A 20,431-nucleotide genomic window follows, 5' to 3' on the forward strand; every position below is an offset into this window, starting at 1 on the left:
ACATTTGTTGTTTTGATATCACATGGAAAATACAACCATTAGCAATAACTATAAACTTGGAGTGGTCCCTAAGCTTACTACATGGGAAATTCTATTTAAATTAATACTTTTCATGCTTATTAACGTATATAAAAAATGTCTCCACAGAGAGATGGAAATATAACTACTCCCTTCTTTATCAGATACCATAATAAGATCTTAAGACAACTTTTGTTGGTTTTGCCCACTATTCTCTGTAAAACACAACTTTCGTATTCATACTGGTTCTGTTTTCCAAATTAAATTTGATGAATAAAGATAGAAAAGAAATGAAAAAAATTACAAGGTCAGCATAGTATTTGGAGTTTTTTTGTTTGTTTGTTTTGTTTTGCTTTGTATTGGTTTTTGGTTTTCTTCTCCCCTAGCCTTGGTTTACTTCCTCTCCTTCCTGTGTCTCTCCTCTCCTCTTCTTTCTTTTCTTTCTCTCCTCTATCGTTATTTTTCATCCTCTCTTATCATTTCCTCCTCTGTTGAAGACCCCTTTACTGTCAATAGCACCTTTTTTTTTCCCCCAATAAGGCATTTGAAACTCAAGATTGTACTTCCAAAACAACGATGACACATAGTACAGCGCATGCAATTCTCAGTAAAAATCAAGAAATAAGCACAGGGCATCGCACACGAGTGGGCAGCACGCTTCCCAAGGTGAATACCCAAAGTGGTAATACCTGGCTTGTTCATGGTCTGCATTACACCCCAGCACCCAGGCTGCTGGTGATGGCGGCCATAGAAACGGCCAGCAACAAGACGCCCGGCAACTCTGCTTCTTCAACACATCTGGCTGCTTGATGCTCTGGCCTCGGGTGCATAACCACTGGGGAAAGTGCTGTACATCCAATATTTCCAATTCTTGAGCATGGGATAACAGCATAACTAGCTTTGTAGGAACCGTCCCAAACAATCTGGAAATAAAATGAGAACGGTTGTCAATGCAAGTGTAACTTTGAAAATTATAATTTTTCCTTTCTTCGTCCAACTTCTGATAGCTATACTTGCAGTAAAGTCATTTTTCAGGACCAATGCACATGTTTTCACCAGTACCATTACTTAAGGGATAGGATGCATGTACTGAATCTAAATGGGTACTATGCCAGTGCATACATTTTCCAATGTGCTCTAGCAGCTCGTGATAAAGCTACACCCCAAGATCATGGATAAATCTACTCCTCTTTGTTTGGCAAAGACTTGGCATGCCAACCAGCACCCATCAGAAGCTATAGCTCACACAGCCAGAGTTTCAATACGCCCCCTAGCATCAAGGAATACGAGTGAGCACACCACAGCACAGACAGCAGCAGGTGGCCTTCACGGTCCTCCTACTGTATTGTCAATTCTAGAGTACCCATTTAGGCCTTCTTTGAACATTTCTAGTTTCTTATATTATTCTAACTCTTGTCCTTGGAATGCTTAAGCAAAAGGTAATGTGGTTGTTTGAAATCCTGTTTTGATAACTTTAACTCCTGAAGTCCCGTGTACCTGCTCTGCTTCTGGTGTTTATGTTGTCTGATCTTATCTGAGCAGTTGATTACTTTCCAGAAGACATATTTTCAAAGTTATTTTTAATATATGTTTTAAATATGTATGCACGGGGATGGTGGGGTGTGTGCACAGGTATGTAGTATCAACAAAAGCCAGAAGAGGGCGCTAGACCCCGTGCAGCTTAAGGATCTTGTGAGCCATCCTACTTGGGTGTTGGGAAGCAAACTCGGGTCTTCTGCAAAAGGTAGTAAGTACAGTACGTGCATTCAACCACTGAGACATCTCCCCAGCCTCTTAAAGTAACTTATAAAACTTCTTTCAGCCTGAGTTGATGTCGTTTCTTTCCAGCGTTTCCATTTGCTTCTGCCAGATGCTTATGGACACAAATCTTTCAAGACTACTTTCTGCCTTGTAACTGCATAAACTGAGGCAGGCAGACCTTGAGCTGCAGTTGGAACAGTGCTCCCAACGCATCCATTCAGAGCCTAATGCATGGAGAAGGGAGGGTTTCAGTGATAATGTTTGGCCACAGTGTTTGGGGCTCTCAAAACTACCACACAAGCCCGAGGCTCTCAGCTCCTTCCCACAGTTAGCAAGACAAAGCACCAAACATAACAGATGGCTTCCTCTGTGAGGGCAGCCTCAGTTTTCAGTCAGAAATACAGGTTCTGAGAGAATGGTCATCTCCACCCTGGAAGATCATGTGACCAACTCGGTTCAGCATGAGGAGTATTCAGGATACCCCCAGCAAAGGAGAAAATAAAAGTATGCTCAGTGTCAACTGCACCTTCCTGTTACTTTCCCCAGCCTCACATGAATAATGGGTATCCCCCAGTTACCAAGAAATGGACATACTTCTGTTGAGATTTTAGCTACCGCCAAGGGAGGGTGTTAGAACTCAGACAAGAGGAGACAAGAGGGACCAGCTAAGCCATATGCATCTTTGTGTTTATGTTTTCAGTTTCTTTCTTTCTTTCTTTCTTTCTTTTTTTCTTCTTTCAACCAAGTTTCCAGCCTCTTGACAGCAGTCTAGCTCAAGCTGCTAAAATGGATACGCTGGCACGCTCTCATAGAGCCCTTAGTTGACTGATGGCTTCTGGAAGCTGTGAGTGGCTTAGGGGACCCTGCTTCCCTCAACCACTGGCCAGGAGGCTGTCACTAGAATGACAAACAGTGGTTGCGTATTAATTCATCATGGTTTGGGGCCTCTGATTCCCTCAGCCACCAGACTGTCACCAGAGCTGTAAACAGCAACTGAATATTAATTCGCCATGAATGTTGCTTCTCATCTGAGTTTTCATCTCCTGTGGGAGTTAAACTTCCTGCTAAACACCAGTGATTCTCAGTGCTTACTCATTTAGAAGTGGATTTAAGATACGGTTTGGAGTGAATAAGAGACATATGCAACTTGACGCATGATGTGATAGCATCTGTATGATATTTATACATAATCAACGTGAGAAAGATGATTGCTTCCAGTGAGGCATTCCATTAGCCACCAACTATTCACACCTGCAAATTCATCATTGCTCCTCATCCTGCCACCCATCCACCATCCACCCATCCACCCATCCACCTACCCACCCATCCACCATCCACCCATCTACCCACCCACCCATCCACCCACCCACCCATCCACTCATCCACCCATCCACCATCCACCCACCCACCCACCCACCCATCCACCCATCCACCATCCACCCATCCACCATCCACAAATCTACCCATCCACCATCCACACATCCACCCATCCACACATCCACACATCCACCATCCACACATCCACCCATCCATCATCCACACATCCACCCATCCACCATCCACCCATCCACCATCCACCCATCCACCATCCACCCATCCACCATCCACCCATCCACCATCCACCCATCCACCATCCACCCATCCACCATCCACCCATCCACTCATCCACACATCCACTCATCCACCATCCACTCATCCACCCATCTACCCATCCACCATCCACCATCATGGGTCTCCTCACTTCATAGGCTAACAAAGCTAGACCAGAGCTTCTCAGCTTGGATGCACTTGACACTTTGATCAAGACAGAGACCTGCACTCTACTTTCAAATGCTGGGGAGTGTCCCCAGCCTCCTCCCACTAACATCCTCCCCAGTTCACTTGTGACAACTAGACATATTTCCAGATAGCAGCAGGTGGCTGCATGTGTTCTATTTAGCTTCACATTTACCTGCTGTGGGATCCTTGTGATGTTTTGCACAACACTGGTGGGTCACAGAAAACAGAAGATACAGCTGAGGCACTAAATGGGAAATTGTGTTAACTATATTCTCACTGTGTATAAGATGCCCACTACTGTACAAGAATGTTATAAAAACAATTACCTTGCTTACTCCTGCTGCTAGAATAATAATAGCCAAATTTTATGAAGAGCTCACAATGTGCCAGTCACTGTGTGGTACTGATGGTTTACACATACTGGCTCATTTAGCAGCAGCAGCGATGCCCTGCGTGCTACACCATCATCGTTCTTACTTTATAACAACGAAGCTGAGTTCTGGAGGTGAATTTCCCCAACACCACGCATTCACCAAATGATTAGGTATGAATTGAAATCTAAGACTCTACTTATCTTGCTATCCTCTGAAGAGAAAGCCTTTCAGAAGACTTGTGGCTCAGGCAAATGTTCACTGCACAAGCATGAGGACCTGACTTTTATGCCCAGAACTCACTCACGAAGTAGGTCATGGTGTCATGCATCTGTAATGCCAGGCCTGGAAAAGATGGAGTTCAGTGGCCAGCCATCTTACTTTGTAAGTTCTAGGCCAGTGAGACACCATGTCTCAAATATAAGGTAGATGGCATCCAAGGAATGACATCTGGGGTCATCTTGTCTACACACACACACACACACACACACACACACACACACACACATTTGCACACTCACAGTGCTGTAAATTGACAAAGTTTAGTCAGGTCACACCAAAACTGAATTCTGGAACATCTGAGCACACTACTGTGTAGGAATCAGAGGAAGACTATGTCTTTAAGAAGATTGCACAAACCTTGATGCCTCTGAGTAGCAAGAAGGACAATGGGGAGAAGGAAACTTGCCCTTCCCAAGAAACAGGACAGGGACTAACATCAGGATCAGATTATCTGACTCTCAGTCAAATCGGCACACTGTTGGGCTCAGTGGTATGGCTTGCTCTGGGTGTTAACCAATCCCAATGCTCGAGGTGCCTGCTGTCTCGGTGCACCTTCAGTGTCTCTAAAGTTTCTTTTTGATTTGTGATGGTTGATGCCCACTGCCAACAGGACCTAGACCCACCCTGGAGTCAAGCCACTGGACGTGCCTACGAGGGGCTATCCAGATTATGTTAGACTCTGGGCATGTATGTAAGACAGTGTCTAGATTAGGTACATTGAGATGAGAAGACCTGCCTGTTGTGGGCAGCACCATCCCCTGGGCTAAAGTTTTGGACTAAATAAAAGGGAAAGCAAGCTGAACACAAGCATTCATCTCTCTCTGCTTCCTGGCTGGGTGTAGTGTGATCAGCTGCCTTAAGCTCCTGTGGCCATCTTCCCTGCCATGACAGTCATATTCTCAGACTGTGAGCCACAATAAACACTTCCTTCCTTGGGAGGCTTTTTCTGGGTGCTTTATCACACAGCAACAGGAGCAGTAATGAATATGCTGCTCCACACTGGGCACAAGTGGTTACATATATATGCTTTAGGCAACAACCACAAAAGTGAATCTCTTTGGAAAGAAGACTGTGCCAAAATAGAGGCAATGGTCACACTCAGAGAAGCATGGCTTGTTCCTGCTTCCCTCTGCTGAACACTTCAAATAGTCCTGCTTGCCAAAGTCAAAGGATGCTAAAAAAGCACAGACCGAACACATCTAAAGTACATGTGGGAGGACCTGCTGCTTTTAAGGTGGTCATGACTACATGTGGGAGGACCTGCTGCTTGAAAGCAGGTCATGAGGAGTGTTCTCAAAAGAAAAAGGAAAGGGGGGGTCCAAGTTTATGCTCTCAACTTTGACTTGTGTCCCTCACAAATGTGTGGAACTCAAAAGTTCAGAATAACACAAGGCCTCCTGATTTCAAAACCAAGTTCACTTATGTTTCCCATGAGTGGTTTTGTTTGTTTAACTCAAGACACATGAGAAAAGGTGCCCTGCTGGCTGATGAGCTTATAGATGTGCCTCTGTGGTGATATCATCTTTTCAGGAAGGATTTTAGGCACACTGCTTGCCCATCTCACCAGCCCACACTGTTGTAGTCTCTTTCTAATAGCTATCCTACATTGCTTATATTTTTGACATCTGTGTAGTGCTACCTGACATATTAACACTGTATTTATTAGACTCAATAATTATCTGGATTTCATTAAACATCTAACCTCTTCTTAAAATATGATAGCTCCTTTCTTATAAAGGAGCAAAATAAAACATAAGACTCTTCCTTGAAGAAGTCTCAGAGAACTGGTGATGCCTTCCCCGTCACTGCATGAGAACAAGGCTGACAGGGAGGTTACTCAGCCAGATCCTGCCCCTGCTGCCGGCTCCATCTTTCATCTCTAGAATGACAGCCTGTCACTCTGCCTCACATGAGCCTAGTGAAGCATATCTAAAACGCCAACAGGTAGTTTTAAAAATAAAAAATAAAAAACTTCCTGTCTATCATGAGAATAAAAATAACTTTGTTGACATGGAAGATCCTGGAAGTGAGGTGAAGGGAAGGTAAATTTAGTTGTGTCCCAAAGTTGGAGAGAAGATGCAATTGCTGGGTCTTCGTTGATCACATAAGGCAAGAAGCAACCAGGAGATGCCGAGGACCCAGTTTCCATAGCTAGGAGAGAGGGGGTCATGCCATGGATGATCTCTGTGATCCTCATTACTAATGGAAATCTGTGTCCCTCAGGAATCAAGGGGCTAGAGAAAAATGTCAGTCTTGTTAGTAAAATTCAGGGTTAGGAAGGGGCTTTTAAACCAACTCTTAAGGACTTGCCATTATGTGCATAAAACGGTACATCTCTCAGACCTCTTCAGTGCTCATCCCAAGATGAGATGTCTTCAATACACCCCAGCCTCCCTAGGCTCAGAAGAGGAAATGGATGACCATAAGAGCCAGAGGTGGTAGATGATTACAAGGAAACTCTTTCTTGGATACAACAGGACATTTGCATATATGGATTAACAATGGTTGTGGCAGGATGCCATGAGCTTAAGCTCAAGCCAGACAAAACTCTCAGCAAAGAGACAGGAGGTGGTCACAAAGTTCCCATCCCCAGATGAAGAACCATTGGTAATTCATAGCTGCCAAGAGGAGAGTTAGTTTTCTCTAAGGATGTGGCTCTAGTGGGTTGGCCATCCAGAAGTATATGGCCGGCACTAATTGGTCTTACCTTTTCTTAATGAGGACATAGATGAAGATTCCATTCAGTCCAGAAGCAGGAAGCCTCTGAGCTGTAACTCACTTGAAAGCCTCTTCCCTGAGGATTGGCACTCATGGTACCAGAAAGCACTAAGAAGCTTCCAAAAGGGTGGATTAATCAACAGTCTTCCCCATCTATGAACAGTTACCAGCGTGCCGTGTCACTCTAAGAGTGCAGTAGTGGCACACGTACCTAGGTGATAACAAAAAATTCTAAAGGAAACCATGCCCAGCACTAGAATCCTAGCCAACTACCCAGGGCTAGTGAAGTCATGGACACTGGAGAGCCTAAAGCCACCACTTTACTAAACCAGTAGAATGCAAATGGCATTCTAAATATTTGTCCTCGAACCCACAGATAAGTGTAGTCTTTGCCCTTCATCGTGGGCACTTCCTTTTGCAACAGATGGAGACCATTACAGAAAACCACAACCAATCAAAAGGCAGCACTGTGGATCCCAGTCCCAACAGATACATCTTCAAATCTGCCCTATGTCTCAGGGAACATTTTAGAAGAGAAATTGAAAGAGTGAGAAGATCAGGGGGTTTGCTCTGAGATGTGTATTCTAAGGATATCAAAAGCTATACTTGTAAAGTCTAACCAACACAACTGTCAAAGACAGCTGGCTGAGAACAACAGTAAACATGGAGAGGGAAAGACCATGGGGCCTTGACCTTACACAAAGAACTACAGGCAATGAGGGAATCCTGAGAATGAGAGAAATATTCCTCTCTAGGTAAAAATACACCAATTGGTTTTCCAAGATCAAATGGTCATCCCTGAAAACATACATACAAGTAACATTGCACAGACTGAGTAGGTTGTATCTAGGAATACAGGTATACGCACATGCACATATATTCACATGTAACAATAGTTAATGGGGAAAGAGGCCATAAATGTCAAAGAGAGTAAGGAGAAGTGTATGGGAGGGCTTGGCGGGAAGAAGGTGAGGAGTGCTGTAATTATAATCTTAAAAACTAAAAGAAGTAATTACAAAGATGAGGACTCAACATTAGATAGGTATGGAATAGGGGTTAGCTCTTTGAGGAGTTGGGGTATGGAAGCAAATAAAAATGTAATACATAAAAACTCAAAAAAAAGTTTAAAAAATTAATAAAGTGGAAAATATGAGGCTATCAAGGCTGGGGAGACAGCTCAGTCAGAAAATTCTGAATTCAGATTCCCCAGGACTAACATAAAAGTGATACATCTATATTGCCAGTGCTGGAGAGGTTGAGACAGGAGAATCTCTGAAACTTGCTAGGTAGCCAATCTAGCCAATCGGTGAGTTCCTGGTTCATGAGAAGCCCTGTGTCAAAAATAAGAAATAAAAAAGTAGAAAATTATTTAGAAAGACAACATCAACTTTTTTTATGTGTGTTCTATAAATTCTAGACCACTCATCTGAAACTACCCCCCAAACACATGATGAAGCCATGTGATAATTACCTCATCGCTTCACAGGAGTTATGCCCACTTCTGTAGCATACAGATGGTTCTAGTACAATAACTAAATCTTTGTTTCAGATTCATACCCACTTCCGGAGAGAACACATGACTAAAGCTGAGGCAACAGAAGAAAAGCTCAGGGCCTAAGGTAGAATTCGGTGCAACGCAGGTCTCCAGAGAGCAATAAGGCGATAAAGTGGGCTGACCCTGTGAGAGAGAGAGTTCCACACCTGGTTATTGTGCCTTCTTTAGAGCTTTGGCAACTTTGTATGTGGCACTTGATTCCAGACTTTAGAAGAGCATGTGAGAAAATGTGATATTCCAGTAGGGAGATGTGCTAATGAAAATTTATGGAGGGCTTTATGCATATTCATCAGCTAATTCTGAAAGATAGCTGCCGGGAAGTCTCTATTAACCTCATTACACAGGTGAAATTGGTTTTGAGGGCCACATGCTTACAGTAAGCAGATCACATGAACTCAAGTTAGGAACTTGTTCTATGACCTCAATATATCCATTGTCACCAGGGATCTGTCAATAATAAAAAGTAATGAACAATTGACATACGGTGGAGTTTTCACAGGTGGAAACAGAAAATGGCAGATAGCCAGACCCAGACTCTCACCCCTAGTGTTTGCGTGTTTCCCCAGTGTGCGCCGCTGACACAGAGCATCTAAACGTGAGCATGTATGGAGTGCAGCCAGCCCACTAACATACTTCTCAGGCCCCACCAGATTTCAGTTCTAATAAGATGCTCCTGTATTTTAACCTTGCCAGGTGCCTTCCGAGGGCTTTATATCTTGTTTTATTTGGAAGAGTCTTACATAGTGACAGAATTATTGCCATGTGGCTGACAGATGTTTCTTTTTTTTAAAAAAAAAAAAGTGTAAGTTGAATTGATTCACCACAGCAGAAGAAAATAAAGAAAAGCTCCATTTTTAAATGGAGTGCCGTTTTTCTTGGGATAATTTCAGTAACTTAGCTCTGTTGGATGCCTAAAGTGTTGCCATAAGGTACACACAAAACCATACCAAGGCCTGATGTGGTTATAATCCAGATTGGCTTGGCCTGAACTCATCTATAGATGGCTCATCTGTGCTTGCTTTGTTTTGCCTCTTTTAAGATTGCTTTCTTCAAGAAACATTTCTTTAAAATATTAAAGACATGATCAGCATGTATAGCTCTATAGAGGGACAAAAAAGTCCCATGAGAGCCTGAAAATTGGCACATGGCTGGCCAAAAATTTATTCCATGAAGCCCATTCACGTTGAATTATAACTTCTTGTGAAGATATTTTAAGCCCTCTTTCCCACCCCAGTGCCAGGCTAAGTCAGCACTCTACTGTGTTCGCACATGGGAGTGGATGAACAGCAACTCATAGCTGGCCACATTTTAAGGTGTCAAACAACTCCTTCTACAAAAGCATCATGTCAAGTATGATGAGAAGTGTTATGACATGATGTTGTCATCTACAAAGTTCGTGATTGAGAACAAGGAAATCAAGGAAAGAAAGAAAGGAAGGAAGGAAGGAAGAAGTCATGCGCACTTGTATGTGCACACACTCCCAGTGGCTTGAGTGGTGTATAATATTGTGTTAGGCTGCATTCATACCTCCCCTTGGCCCCGTGCCAAGCACTGCCAACCTGCTCATCTTCCATTCTTAACTAACCAGAGAAATTTCTGCTGTTTAGAGTCAAGTAGTCCCCTGGTTACAGCTCCACCAGTTCATGACGCTGCTGGCAAATTGGTGCTGGGGGTGGGGAAATTACTCTAGAAAGACTCCACTAGCTAAAATTTAATTCTCTTATTTTATATTTTCTCCCTGTGAGATTTACAGATGTAAATTTCTCCCAGATTCTAGGATCCTAATCCAAATCTCATATTGACGCACACGAAATACCCACAACCCACTTCTGATGAAAGTGTAGAAGGAAAGAAGAGGGAGAGAGGTAGACAGGACAGAGGTAGGTCCTCAGGTCAAAGAGCATCCTCTACTGGGATCCTGCCTTATGTCCCCTTGCCTGACAGAAAAGGACACTTCAGCGCACTGTGTGCGAATCTCCATTTCATCACGGGCCTCTCTCTAGCCTCTCTGAATTTTCCAAGATCTGCCAAAGGTTCAGCTTTTTTTTTTTTTTTTATGACAGTAACAAGGTAGTTTGGTTGAATAACATGAAGTCAAAATAAAAATATATTCATAAATTACTTCTCATACTGATATGTTTATTAATTAGTTTTCCCACTGTTGTGACAAAATAAGAAAGGACAGGTTTATTGTGGCTCACAGTTTGAGGAGACCCTTTCCATTGTGGACAAAAAGGAACAGGGGCTGGTCACACTGTGCCCCTAGTCGGGATGCAGAAAGGGTTGAGTAGTGTCATCAGCTCATATCCTTTTTCCTCTTCAGTCTGGCACTCCAGCCAGTGGTCAGGTGTCACCTACATGTGGTTTATTACCTCCTGAGTTAGACCTTTCTGGAAACACTATCATAGACACACCCAAAGGTGTGTTTCCATGGTGACTCTCAAGCCAATTAAGCTGACAAGATTAACCATCGCCAGATGTTATGGTAATATTTTATATTATATGGGCAGACAAAAGTCAGAAAGGTTTGCACTCTGAGGCCCTGGACAAGTGTGTTTGATAAAGAATACTTAAGACCTGCCATCCTTAGCTATAGTAAAAAATATTACTACGTTTTCTATGGATGTGATATGAGATTGTTCTAGCAAACTAACACGTTCATAATTAGATTTTAAGCAACAGCTAAATAACTTGCAGGTACCTTACTGAGGAACACTAAGAACCCTAAAACATCACTTTAATCAGTGTGTAATCTCGCTGGTTTCTGGAGACATTCCTCTGAATATATAAACATTAGTCACCATGTTGTCCCACAGATAAAATTGGATTGACTGATAGCTCTTACTCTTTCTCTTGGTGATGGCTTGTCTTATTCTCCACAGTGCTCCTATATTCCTAAGTGTGGAAACAACTTTGAAGAGTCCATGTCCCTGGTGAGTGTCGTCATGGAAAACTTCAGGAGACATCAACACTTCCCCTGCTACTGTGACCCGGAAGGAAACCAGAAGAGCGTCATCCTGACCAAACTCTACAGCTCCAATGTGCTGTTCCACTCTCTCTTCTGGCCAACGTGTATGATGGCTGGAGGCCTGGCGATCGTTGCCATGGTGAAACTAACTCAGTACCTCTCCCTGCTCTGTGAGAGGATCCAACGGATCAATAGATAAAAGGGAAAAAAATCATGGATAAGATATTTTTCTTTAAAGCTCAAATACTGTTTTCTTTCATTCTTCACCAAAGAACCTTAAGTTTGTAACGTGCAGTCTGTTATGGTTCCTTAATACTATTATTCTATGTAGAGCAATAATGCAAATGCTGTTCTATATGCAAACATGATGTCCTTATTATTCAGGAGAATTTGTTGTTCCTTGTTGGTCGGGTGTTTTCATTATTGTGTTTCGATGCTGGCACTAGTCTGCTCTTCTCTTTCCACCAGAACAGGGCTCAGCTACTCATTGCTAAGGGTTGCGGGGGAAATGGAGGCACTGTCCACGTGACAAGGTCTGGGTTCTGAGTTTCCAGACCTCTGGAAGACAAGATTTTTCTTCATTTCTTGTTTACTGAAGCTACAGCCAAAAACATGTCTTTCTTTTCTTATCCTCCATTAAGCCCTGTAGTAAGGGAAGGGGTTATTTCCTGACTAAAGCGTGTTAGACTTTTTTTTTTTTTTAAACCACAGCACTGTAAGAAAGAGAGGAAACCTAGCCAGCTATTTTTCTTTCATTACTTTTCATTCCTAACTTCAGGGTTTTTTTTAAAAAAAATAATTTTCAATTCTATAATGTCTTCCAAACAGAGCCCTTTTCCATCTATGACCCTGCTACTGTGTAGGAGACAAAGCTGGTACGTTCGTTTCCGGTGAACTGACTGGCTGTTTGGTAGGTTTGCCATTGCGACTCTGGGAAGTCTATGTTACAAAGATATTTATGTGGCAGCTTAATTCTATTTCCACTGGGCTGTTAGAGGCAAATATTCATATACTAAGGACTGGTGAGTTGGCGGCAACGGGTGAGTCTGTTCTGGCCAACTGTCATGTTGGAGTACTATTCTGTGGGAATCTATGTTTCAGTGGGTGAATGTACAGTCTCTCCTTCTGAAAATTGTTGCCTGTCGTGATTTCAAAGCTGTGTATGCAGAATCTTTGTCTCCACTACATACTTTATTTTTCTATTCACTATTCCCTTTTTGTTGTTATATTTTATATGCAGAATAGGCCTATTTCCTAAACACATGTTTGAATTGACTAATAGGTTTAAAGGAAGCTTTTCTTCACAGTGATGTTTACTCATTTTATTTGGTGGGGGAATAAGGGGTTGGTTTTAAATAAAGAATTCCATCCTTTATTTAATATCGATATCTAAGGGGGAAGCCAAACCATCTGTATTTACGTACCCTTTTGTAACATAGTATCGATGTTTTTTAGGTCATTGCAGAATTTTACAAATCATTTGTGGGATGAATAGGGAGAGTAACCCAAGTATGCAGAATACTGTAATTCATAGTCTGACTTTTCATAAGCAAATAAATCCTACGGTGTAATCGGGACTTCAAATGTGTGATTAAAACTTTTTAACCCATTAAATCACAAGATTTGAATACTTCTTGCATTCAGAACAGATAAACCCCATGGCAGTTCAAAAATTGCTGTATTTGAAGGTATTTTAAGAAAATCCCTTTTTCTGAAACCTAAATAAGTCATGTTATGTTGTAACTATTTGGAAAAAAACAACAGAAAATTATTTATTCCTATTCTATCTTAAAAATATATTTGTCAAGATGGGAGAGAAATCTTTGGGACTATAGGGCTGAAATTTGCGACCTTAAATGTTCCCTAGGCTTCATGTCAAGTGATCCAAGAGTGAAACATACATTTTAGCATTATGACATAATAGATTTTTACTAAAAGTTTCCAACTAAGGCTTGGAACTGTATCTCTAAAAGACTTGTTTCACATGCATGATGCTCTTGGTTCAATCCTCAATAGTGAAAAATAAAAATAAATAAAAAATAAACCACCCCAACCAATGGGTTACATAAGAATGTAGAAAAACTCAAAATAATGGCATCATCAAAGGGTGTTCACTAGGATCTTTGCATGTCAATACAGCAATGATACCTTTAAACTAACTTTGGGGTAAACACAGCTAGATGTGTGTGGTCAGAAAGATCCAGAACTAATAATATATTAAATGGCTTGCACATGTTAACTACAGATGTTAAATCACTTCCCTCCAAATTATAGTGACCATGGAAAGCAAAGAAAGGGCTCATCGTGTAGTCTTCCCGTTATGCAAGCCTTTGTCAGAGCTTAGCATCTTTTAAATTAACCCTGAGGGATTCTGAGGTTTAGAAGGGATCATAGAAATGACAAAGAAAGAGAACTGAATGGGAAGACTTTAATTAGGAGGTGTGGGGAGGTGGCTAAGAAAGTCAGTTATCCTCTTGGTGGCAAATTTAGGTGTCAGATCAACAGATAGGCACAGGGGTCCTTTGTGACATTAACACTCTAAGGGCCAATGAGTTGGCTCAGCAAGTAAAGCCACTTGGCAGCAAGCCTGGTGACCTGAGTTCAACAGCCAGGACCCACATGCTAGAAAGAAAGAAATCTACATCACAAGGTGTTCTCTGACCTGTACATATGAGTGTCATAGCACACACACTTGTACACACAACGAAATAAATAAAAACATAAGATGACTGTGTGTGTGAAAAGAATACCAACACTGACCTTCATGGGACATTCTGATGCTCAAATAAAATCTATGCATATTAGTCCATGGGTTAAGAAAACAGCAGCCTCCCTGTGATATTTCCAATGAGCCACTTACCTCTTTGGGACCCAGAGCCTTGTTTACATTGGCAAAAGCAGACTGCAGCCTCTGCATTATTCAACAAGAATGATTTCCCCAAATGTTACAAATGTCTATGTGTCCAAATCACTTTCATTATCCAATTGGCACATCCCATCTAAAACTTTATTGATTTCAGATTGCCTAAGTTGCAATTGTATTAAAACCCAGAAATGATAAATGTATCAATGTCTGCTTGCAAATAGCTATAATAAAAAGATATGGTTCTGTGGAAAGCTACCAGCAAAGTACCCGCTGATGCTAATGTGTGGGCATAATAAATACCTCTTTTGCAGGCAGAGTGACAGCTAGAGTGTCAGCATGCTGTCCTTCTCTCATTGCTGTGAGTGACCGAAGACTACTTACACATGCCATTTATAAAGCAAACAGTATTCCCACAGTGTTGTGCTATAAACAGCTCACTGCATTCCTGTGGGTAAAACATGCTGACTGTAATTGTTATGGTGACATTAGCAGAGAGAAAAGGGAGACGAGCAATTGACTGAAGTGAGTTCAGACAACAACGTTGAGCACCAGTATAGTTACAAGTGTAGTTACCATGATCCCTTCCCCACAAAAATGCTGAAATAAACACCGTTCAAAGCAGCTAGGTAGGTCTCACTGTCCCAGTAAGAAAGAAAGAATGAATAAGCGTTAAATGTCATTCCATTTCTTAAAGTCTTGAGGTTTCTTAGGTTTATTTATCTTTATTTGTGTGTGTATATGTATGGGTGTTTTGCCTGCATGTATTTCTTCTGTGCACCTTACATGTACCTAGTACTCTCAGAAGTCAGGGGAAGGAGTCAGATCATCCGGGTCTGGATTACAGATGGTTGTGAGCTGCCATGTGGGTGCTGGGCATTGAACCCAGGTCCTCTAGAAGATCAGCCAGTTCTGCTAACTGCTATGCCATCCCTCCAGCCTCTCTTTCTTTCTCAACCCCTTTTGCCCCCTCTCCCCTGACATAGGAAATTGGCCAGAACAGTCTCACAATTCTTCCATAAGCTTCCCAGCATGAAAACAAGAAGGAACTTTGACTTGAAGGGCCTGGCTTCGGGATTCTTCTGGCGAAAAAATGTCTGTGTGGCAGGACTGAGCAGACAATTTCTTTCTTTTTTTTTAAAGATTTTTTATATTTTATTACTTTATTCATGTTACATCTCAATGGTTACCCCATCCTTTCTATCCTCCCATTCTTCCCTCTTTCCCATTTCCTCTTACTCCCTTCCCCTATGACTGTGACTGAGGGGGACAAGGTCATAGGGTGTCAAGTCTCTTCTTGGTAGCCTGCTATCCTTCCTCTGAGTGCCACCAGGCCTCCCAATCCAGGGGACGTGGTCAAATATGGAATATACCCAGAAGATGCTCCAGCACACAACAGGGACATATGCTCAACCATGTTCATAGTGGCCTTATTCATAGTAGCCAGAACATGGAAACATCCTAAGTGTCCCTCAGTAGAAGAATGGATAAAGAAACTGTGGTACATATACACTATGGAATACTACTCAGCTATTAAAAACAAGCAATTCCTGAAATTTGTGGACAAATGGGTTGAACTAGAAGTGATCATAATGAGTGAGTTAACCCAGAAGCAGAAAGAATAAAATGGTATATACTCACTTACATCTGGACATGAGCAGACAATTTCTAAGATGAATCTGTTTCACCTCTCCTGCATCTGCAGCAACTGTAGGGAATAAAGCAAAATGTCCAACACTTCCTCCTACCATTCTAACCAGTCCGTAATCTGCTAGAAGAGTTGAAATGACACACATGGTGGCGGGGATTGTGGGGGACTAAGAATAACAGTCTCCGGGCCACACAGTGGGTGTTGTATTTACAGGGTCAGTATGGTGTTAACCTACAAGATAGTATATGATATAGTCACATAGATATAGATTATATGGATATGGGTGTCCTAACATTGCATACAACATGTAGCATATGCTTGCAAAATACCAATTATAAGTATTAGTGGTAAGATACACTACTAAGATTGATAGTACTAGTGTAATCACTGGAAATAAATAATCTCTTGGAGCTGAATAGCTCTAAAAATCATTTTTCCAGGACAGGACAGCTGGTTCAACAGTTATAAGTACTTGCTAATCTTCCAGAGGACCCAGGTTCAGTTTCTAGCCTGCACGTCATGGCTCACAACAGCCTGTGACTCCAATTCCAAAGGATCTAGTGTTCTCTCTGGATACTCACATGGTACACGTGTGTGTGTGTGTGTGTGTGTGTGTGTGTGTGTGTGTGTGTGTGTAACTAAACAATCATAAGCACAAAAATAAAAATAAATAAATCTTTAAAGCAAAGTCACTTTTACCAAAACTCATGCTAATAAGTGACTCTGTTCTTAGCACTCTCGGTGAGAGTCACCTGATGACAAGGATGGTGGCCACTGCATTGGCTACTACAATGAAATACCCAACACAGGGTACTTTTGCAAAAAGGTTTATTGCATGCATGCTTTTGGAGGCTCCAGATTGGAGGACTCTTTGCTTTGGGCCACTGATCAGAAGCCTGGGTGATGGTGTCAGGACAGCATGTGAGAGTGAGTAGACACATATGAACCATGAATCAGAGACAGAGAATAAGACCTGGTCTCCTTAGAAGGCACACTCTTTTTCATTAATTTATTTATTCAGATTACAACTCAATTGTTGTCTCATCACTTGTATCCCCCCTTTTCTCCCTCCCTCCCACACCCACCCTATTCCCCTCCTCTAAGTCCATGACTGAGGGGGATCTCCTCCCCCACTTCATGGTCACAGGCTATCAAGTCTCATCATCTTGGTAGCCTATCTGTTCTTTCTTTGAGTTCCCCCTGGGCTCCCCGCCAGAGGATCCTAGAAACCTACAAGAAGAACATTGTAACGGGTAGATCAGGGCCCAGGGGTATCTGCTCAAACTGTTGCACTAACCAAGGACAATACAAGTAATAAACACCAAACCTCTACTCTGATGTAGCCAATGGACAGGACATTCTCCACAGTTATGTGGAGAGCAGGGACTAACTCTGACAAAAGGTGCACTCTTGATGACCTATGGACTTTCCATTAGATTCCACAACACTTCCCAATGCTTCCCTTCTGGATAGGTCTTTGGGGACCATTCGTTCAAACCATAGCAGTTACATTTGAAATAAGTCTAATTGTAAGGAAGGACACCACTTAATGCTAGAAATTTGACTTCTTGGAAATGCACAAAATAAACCAATCATCCCATTATTGACTTCTTTTACTACAATGATTTTTAACATAATTTTATTGAATATTTGGGAATTTCACATCATGCACCCCAATCTAATCTCCAAGTCCTTCTATATTCACTCTCTACCCTTGCAGTCTCTCCCGCTGCCAGAGTAAATAAAAAAATAAAAATTAGAAAAGAAAGAAAAAGAAACAATAACAGAAACATCTTGTCAACCCCTCTGGGCAACAACCTGCTCCTCTATCAGCCACAGCCTTCTGTGCATGAACCACTCTGCTCCTCCATCTTGCGCACATCTCCATCACATAGTCATCATCGTAGTGGCATTGGAAGCTACAGTGTGTCACACAGTATACCCTTCTGTCCAAACAGCTTTATTTGCAAATGTTCATTGCAATGAGTCATTGAGCTGGTTGGAGGCCTTTGGCTTCTGCAACAGCATCAATACTGGACCCTCATAGAGGCTCTCAGGTATCCTGCTGTTGCCCTGAGTCATAGGGATCCTGTGGCTAGAGGTCTATTGGCCCCTTCGTGGACTCCAGCAGCTCATAGATGGAGAAAATGTTGGTGTGGAGCAACTCAAAGCCCTGGGCCAGGGCCTCAATGATAATTGAGCTGGTCAGCCTTCCACCTTTCCTATGCCCAGACCACCAGAGCCCACTCTCCTGTAGTGGCCAGATGAGAAGCCAGGCCAGCTCTCCTGCATCCGTACCATCAGGGCCAGCTCTTCCACTTAGTGCAGCTGAGGGGTGGGGTCAGCTCTGCCTCATACTCCCTGGGCAGCTGTAACAAAGTGTTGCTAGGAGTGTGTCCGTGCCCTTCAGTGATTTCACTCTGGTTGTCATGGGGACAAATAAGAACACAGTGTAGATTTTTGGATGGTGTTACCTTCTAGAAGATCAAATCTACTTGATAATTGGCTCAGGACTAGAATACACAAGGCGCCTGATTGAGCTGGCTTATCAACTGATTTCACCCAAGAACTTTAGGTTATGTGACCATTTCAAATCTATGTTATGTTACCTGCAAAAAATTTCTGCTTATGCCCCAAATCCTGGGTGAACAGATATATTTCTGTTACTTTTCATTCCAAACAAATGTTCATTCATCATCCTTTCATCGTTTTTCAATAAAAGCATGCTAGTAAGGCCTCGTGTTTCCCATGGCTAAGGCATGAAACAGTCACGACAACGATCAAGCTGTGAATCCCAGGTATGGCTAGGCATTTCATGCAGGAAGAAAGAGAAGTTGGTCTCTTAAATAATATCGTTGATTAGATGGGCTTCAAAAACTATTCTTTAATCTAGTTAAATGGAATTCTTCCTAAGCCCTTAAAAACTGTAATATGATTTGTTGCCAATGTAGTTACAAAGGGACCATGGAGAAAAGTTCAATGGCCTTCACATAGTTCCACCAACCATTAGCAATATCTGAAGTTTATTCAAGTAGTCCATCTCCCTCCCCCTCCCCCTCCCCCTCTTCCTCCCTCACCTGTCCTCCTCCTCCTCCCTGTCCCCCTCCCCCTCTTCCTCTTCATCTCCCTCTACCTCTCTGTCTTCCTCCATTATTCTTCTAATGGTTACTTTTTCTCCGGGTTACATCTTTATTTTCCATGCAAACAGCAAAGGTGATTCGTAGCAAGTCTTATTCATATAATCACTATCTTGATAATTACAGAAGTAAAGCCCAGCACTAATTTCAGACCTCGTGGAAAAGCCTGTCCTCTTTGTAGCACGTGTCCACTGCTCAGATTACCAATATGGCGGTTGGTGAACAAACACTTATTGTCCAGATTGCAGAGCCCAGCATTTCATGGCCACCTCTGTAATGATGGTGACAAGGACTGTGGCCGAGGCTGCACTAGATGAGAGAAAACCCATTCTGTAAAGAAAGGCTGGTGTGTGGTGGTTGTGGATGGGGTTCGGTTGATAGACACCTTCCTAGCATGCACAAAGCCTTGGGTTCCATGTAGCAGGTGAGGTTCTGTACTTCTGCAGCACCAGCGCTCAGAAGGTGAAGGCAGGGGGATCCAGTTCAAGGCCATTTTCAGCTATACGGCACGTTTGAGGTCAGCCTGGGATACATGAGCCCTTGAATGTGGTGAAGAACAGAAACGGAAGAAAGGATGCTGGGCAAGTGAACTCAGCAGCTGTCTACTGCAGGCATGGGGGCTACACTCTGCCATATTCCTCCTCCAGCCTGTCCACTGGAGGAAACCTTTCCACACTGAAGACAGAAAAACAAGTGTAGCTGGGGAAGAAAAGAGGGAAGGGCAGCTGGCGCTCGTAACGCCCTCCGCAGTGTTTCTAGGACTTCCTCAATTTTCTCATGCAATTCCAAAAGAGAAGAATAAGGTCTGGTTTTCTCAAAAGCAGGGATGCAGAGGTCTCGGCTTTTGTGGAAGACAAGAAGATCATGTAGAGAAGAAGTAGATAGTCTGCTGGGGGCACAATAAAAAGAGGGAGCTGACAGGACACAGGAACAAGGTTAAAAGTAGGCTGACGATGTATGTGGAAAAGGTTCTGAGAACTCTTTAATGTTAGCAATTCTGTGTGTGTGTGTGTGTGTGAGAGAGAGAGAGAGAGAGAGAGAGAGAGAGAGAGAGAGAGAGAGAGAGAGATCTATGTTGGCAAATACTGATATTCACCAGATACTGAGGAACTGATTTGTTTTTCCTACACTCCAATCCTTTGGGGCCATGGAATGTCTATTTGGCCTATCAATGGTATAGTGGCTCCTCCTACTACATGCTCGCTTTGGAGTAAATTAATGTAGGAAACCCATGAAGAGGTGAAATAGATAAGGGGTGTGTGAGGGGTGAGGAAGGTAAGGGATGTGTGAGGGGTGAGGAAGGTGAGGGGGTGTGTGTGAGGAGGGTT

General features: G+C 42.6%; 1 protein-coding gene across 1 annotated transcript in view; it reads left to right on the plus strand.

Annotated features, from left to right (window-relative positions):
- Window positions 1-12,144, plus strand: part of Kcnmb2 (potassium calcium-activated channel subfamily M regulatory beta subunit 2) — a 38,780-nt gene extending 26,636 nt beyond the window's left edge. The window contains exon 4 of the mRNA XM_051156816.1: window positions 11,367-12,144. Within this exon, the coding sequence (XP_051012773.1) occupies window positions 11,367-11,651 (285 nt within the window). The 3' untranslated portion in view covers window positions 11,652-12,144. The remainder of the gene's footprint in view (window positions 1-11,366) is intronic.
- The last annotated feature ends 8,287 nt before the right edge of the window (window positions 12,145-20,431 follow it).

Source organism: Acomys russatus, chromosome 15 (assembly GCF_903995435.1).
Source record: "Acomys russatus chromosome 15, mAcoRus1.1, whole genome shotgun sequence".
Lineage (NCBI taxonomy): Eukaryota > Metazoa > Chordata > Mammalia > Rodentia > Muridae > Acomys > Acomys russatus.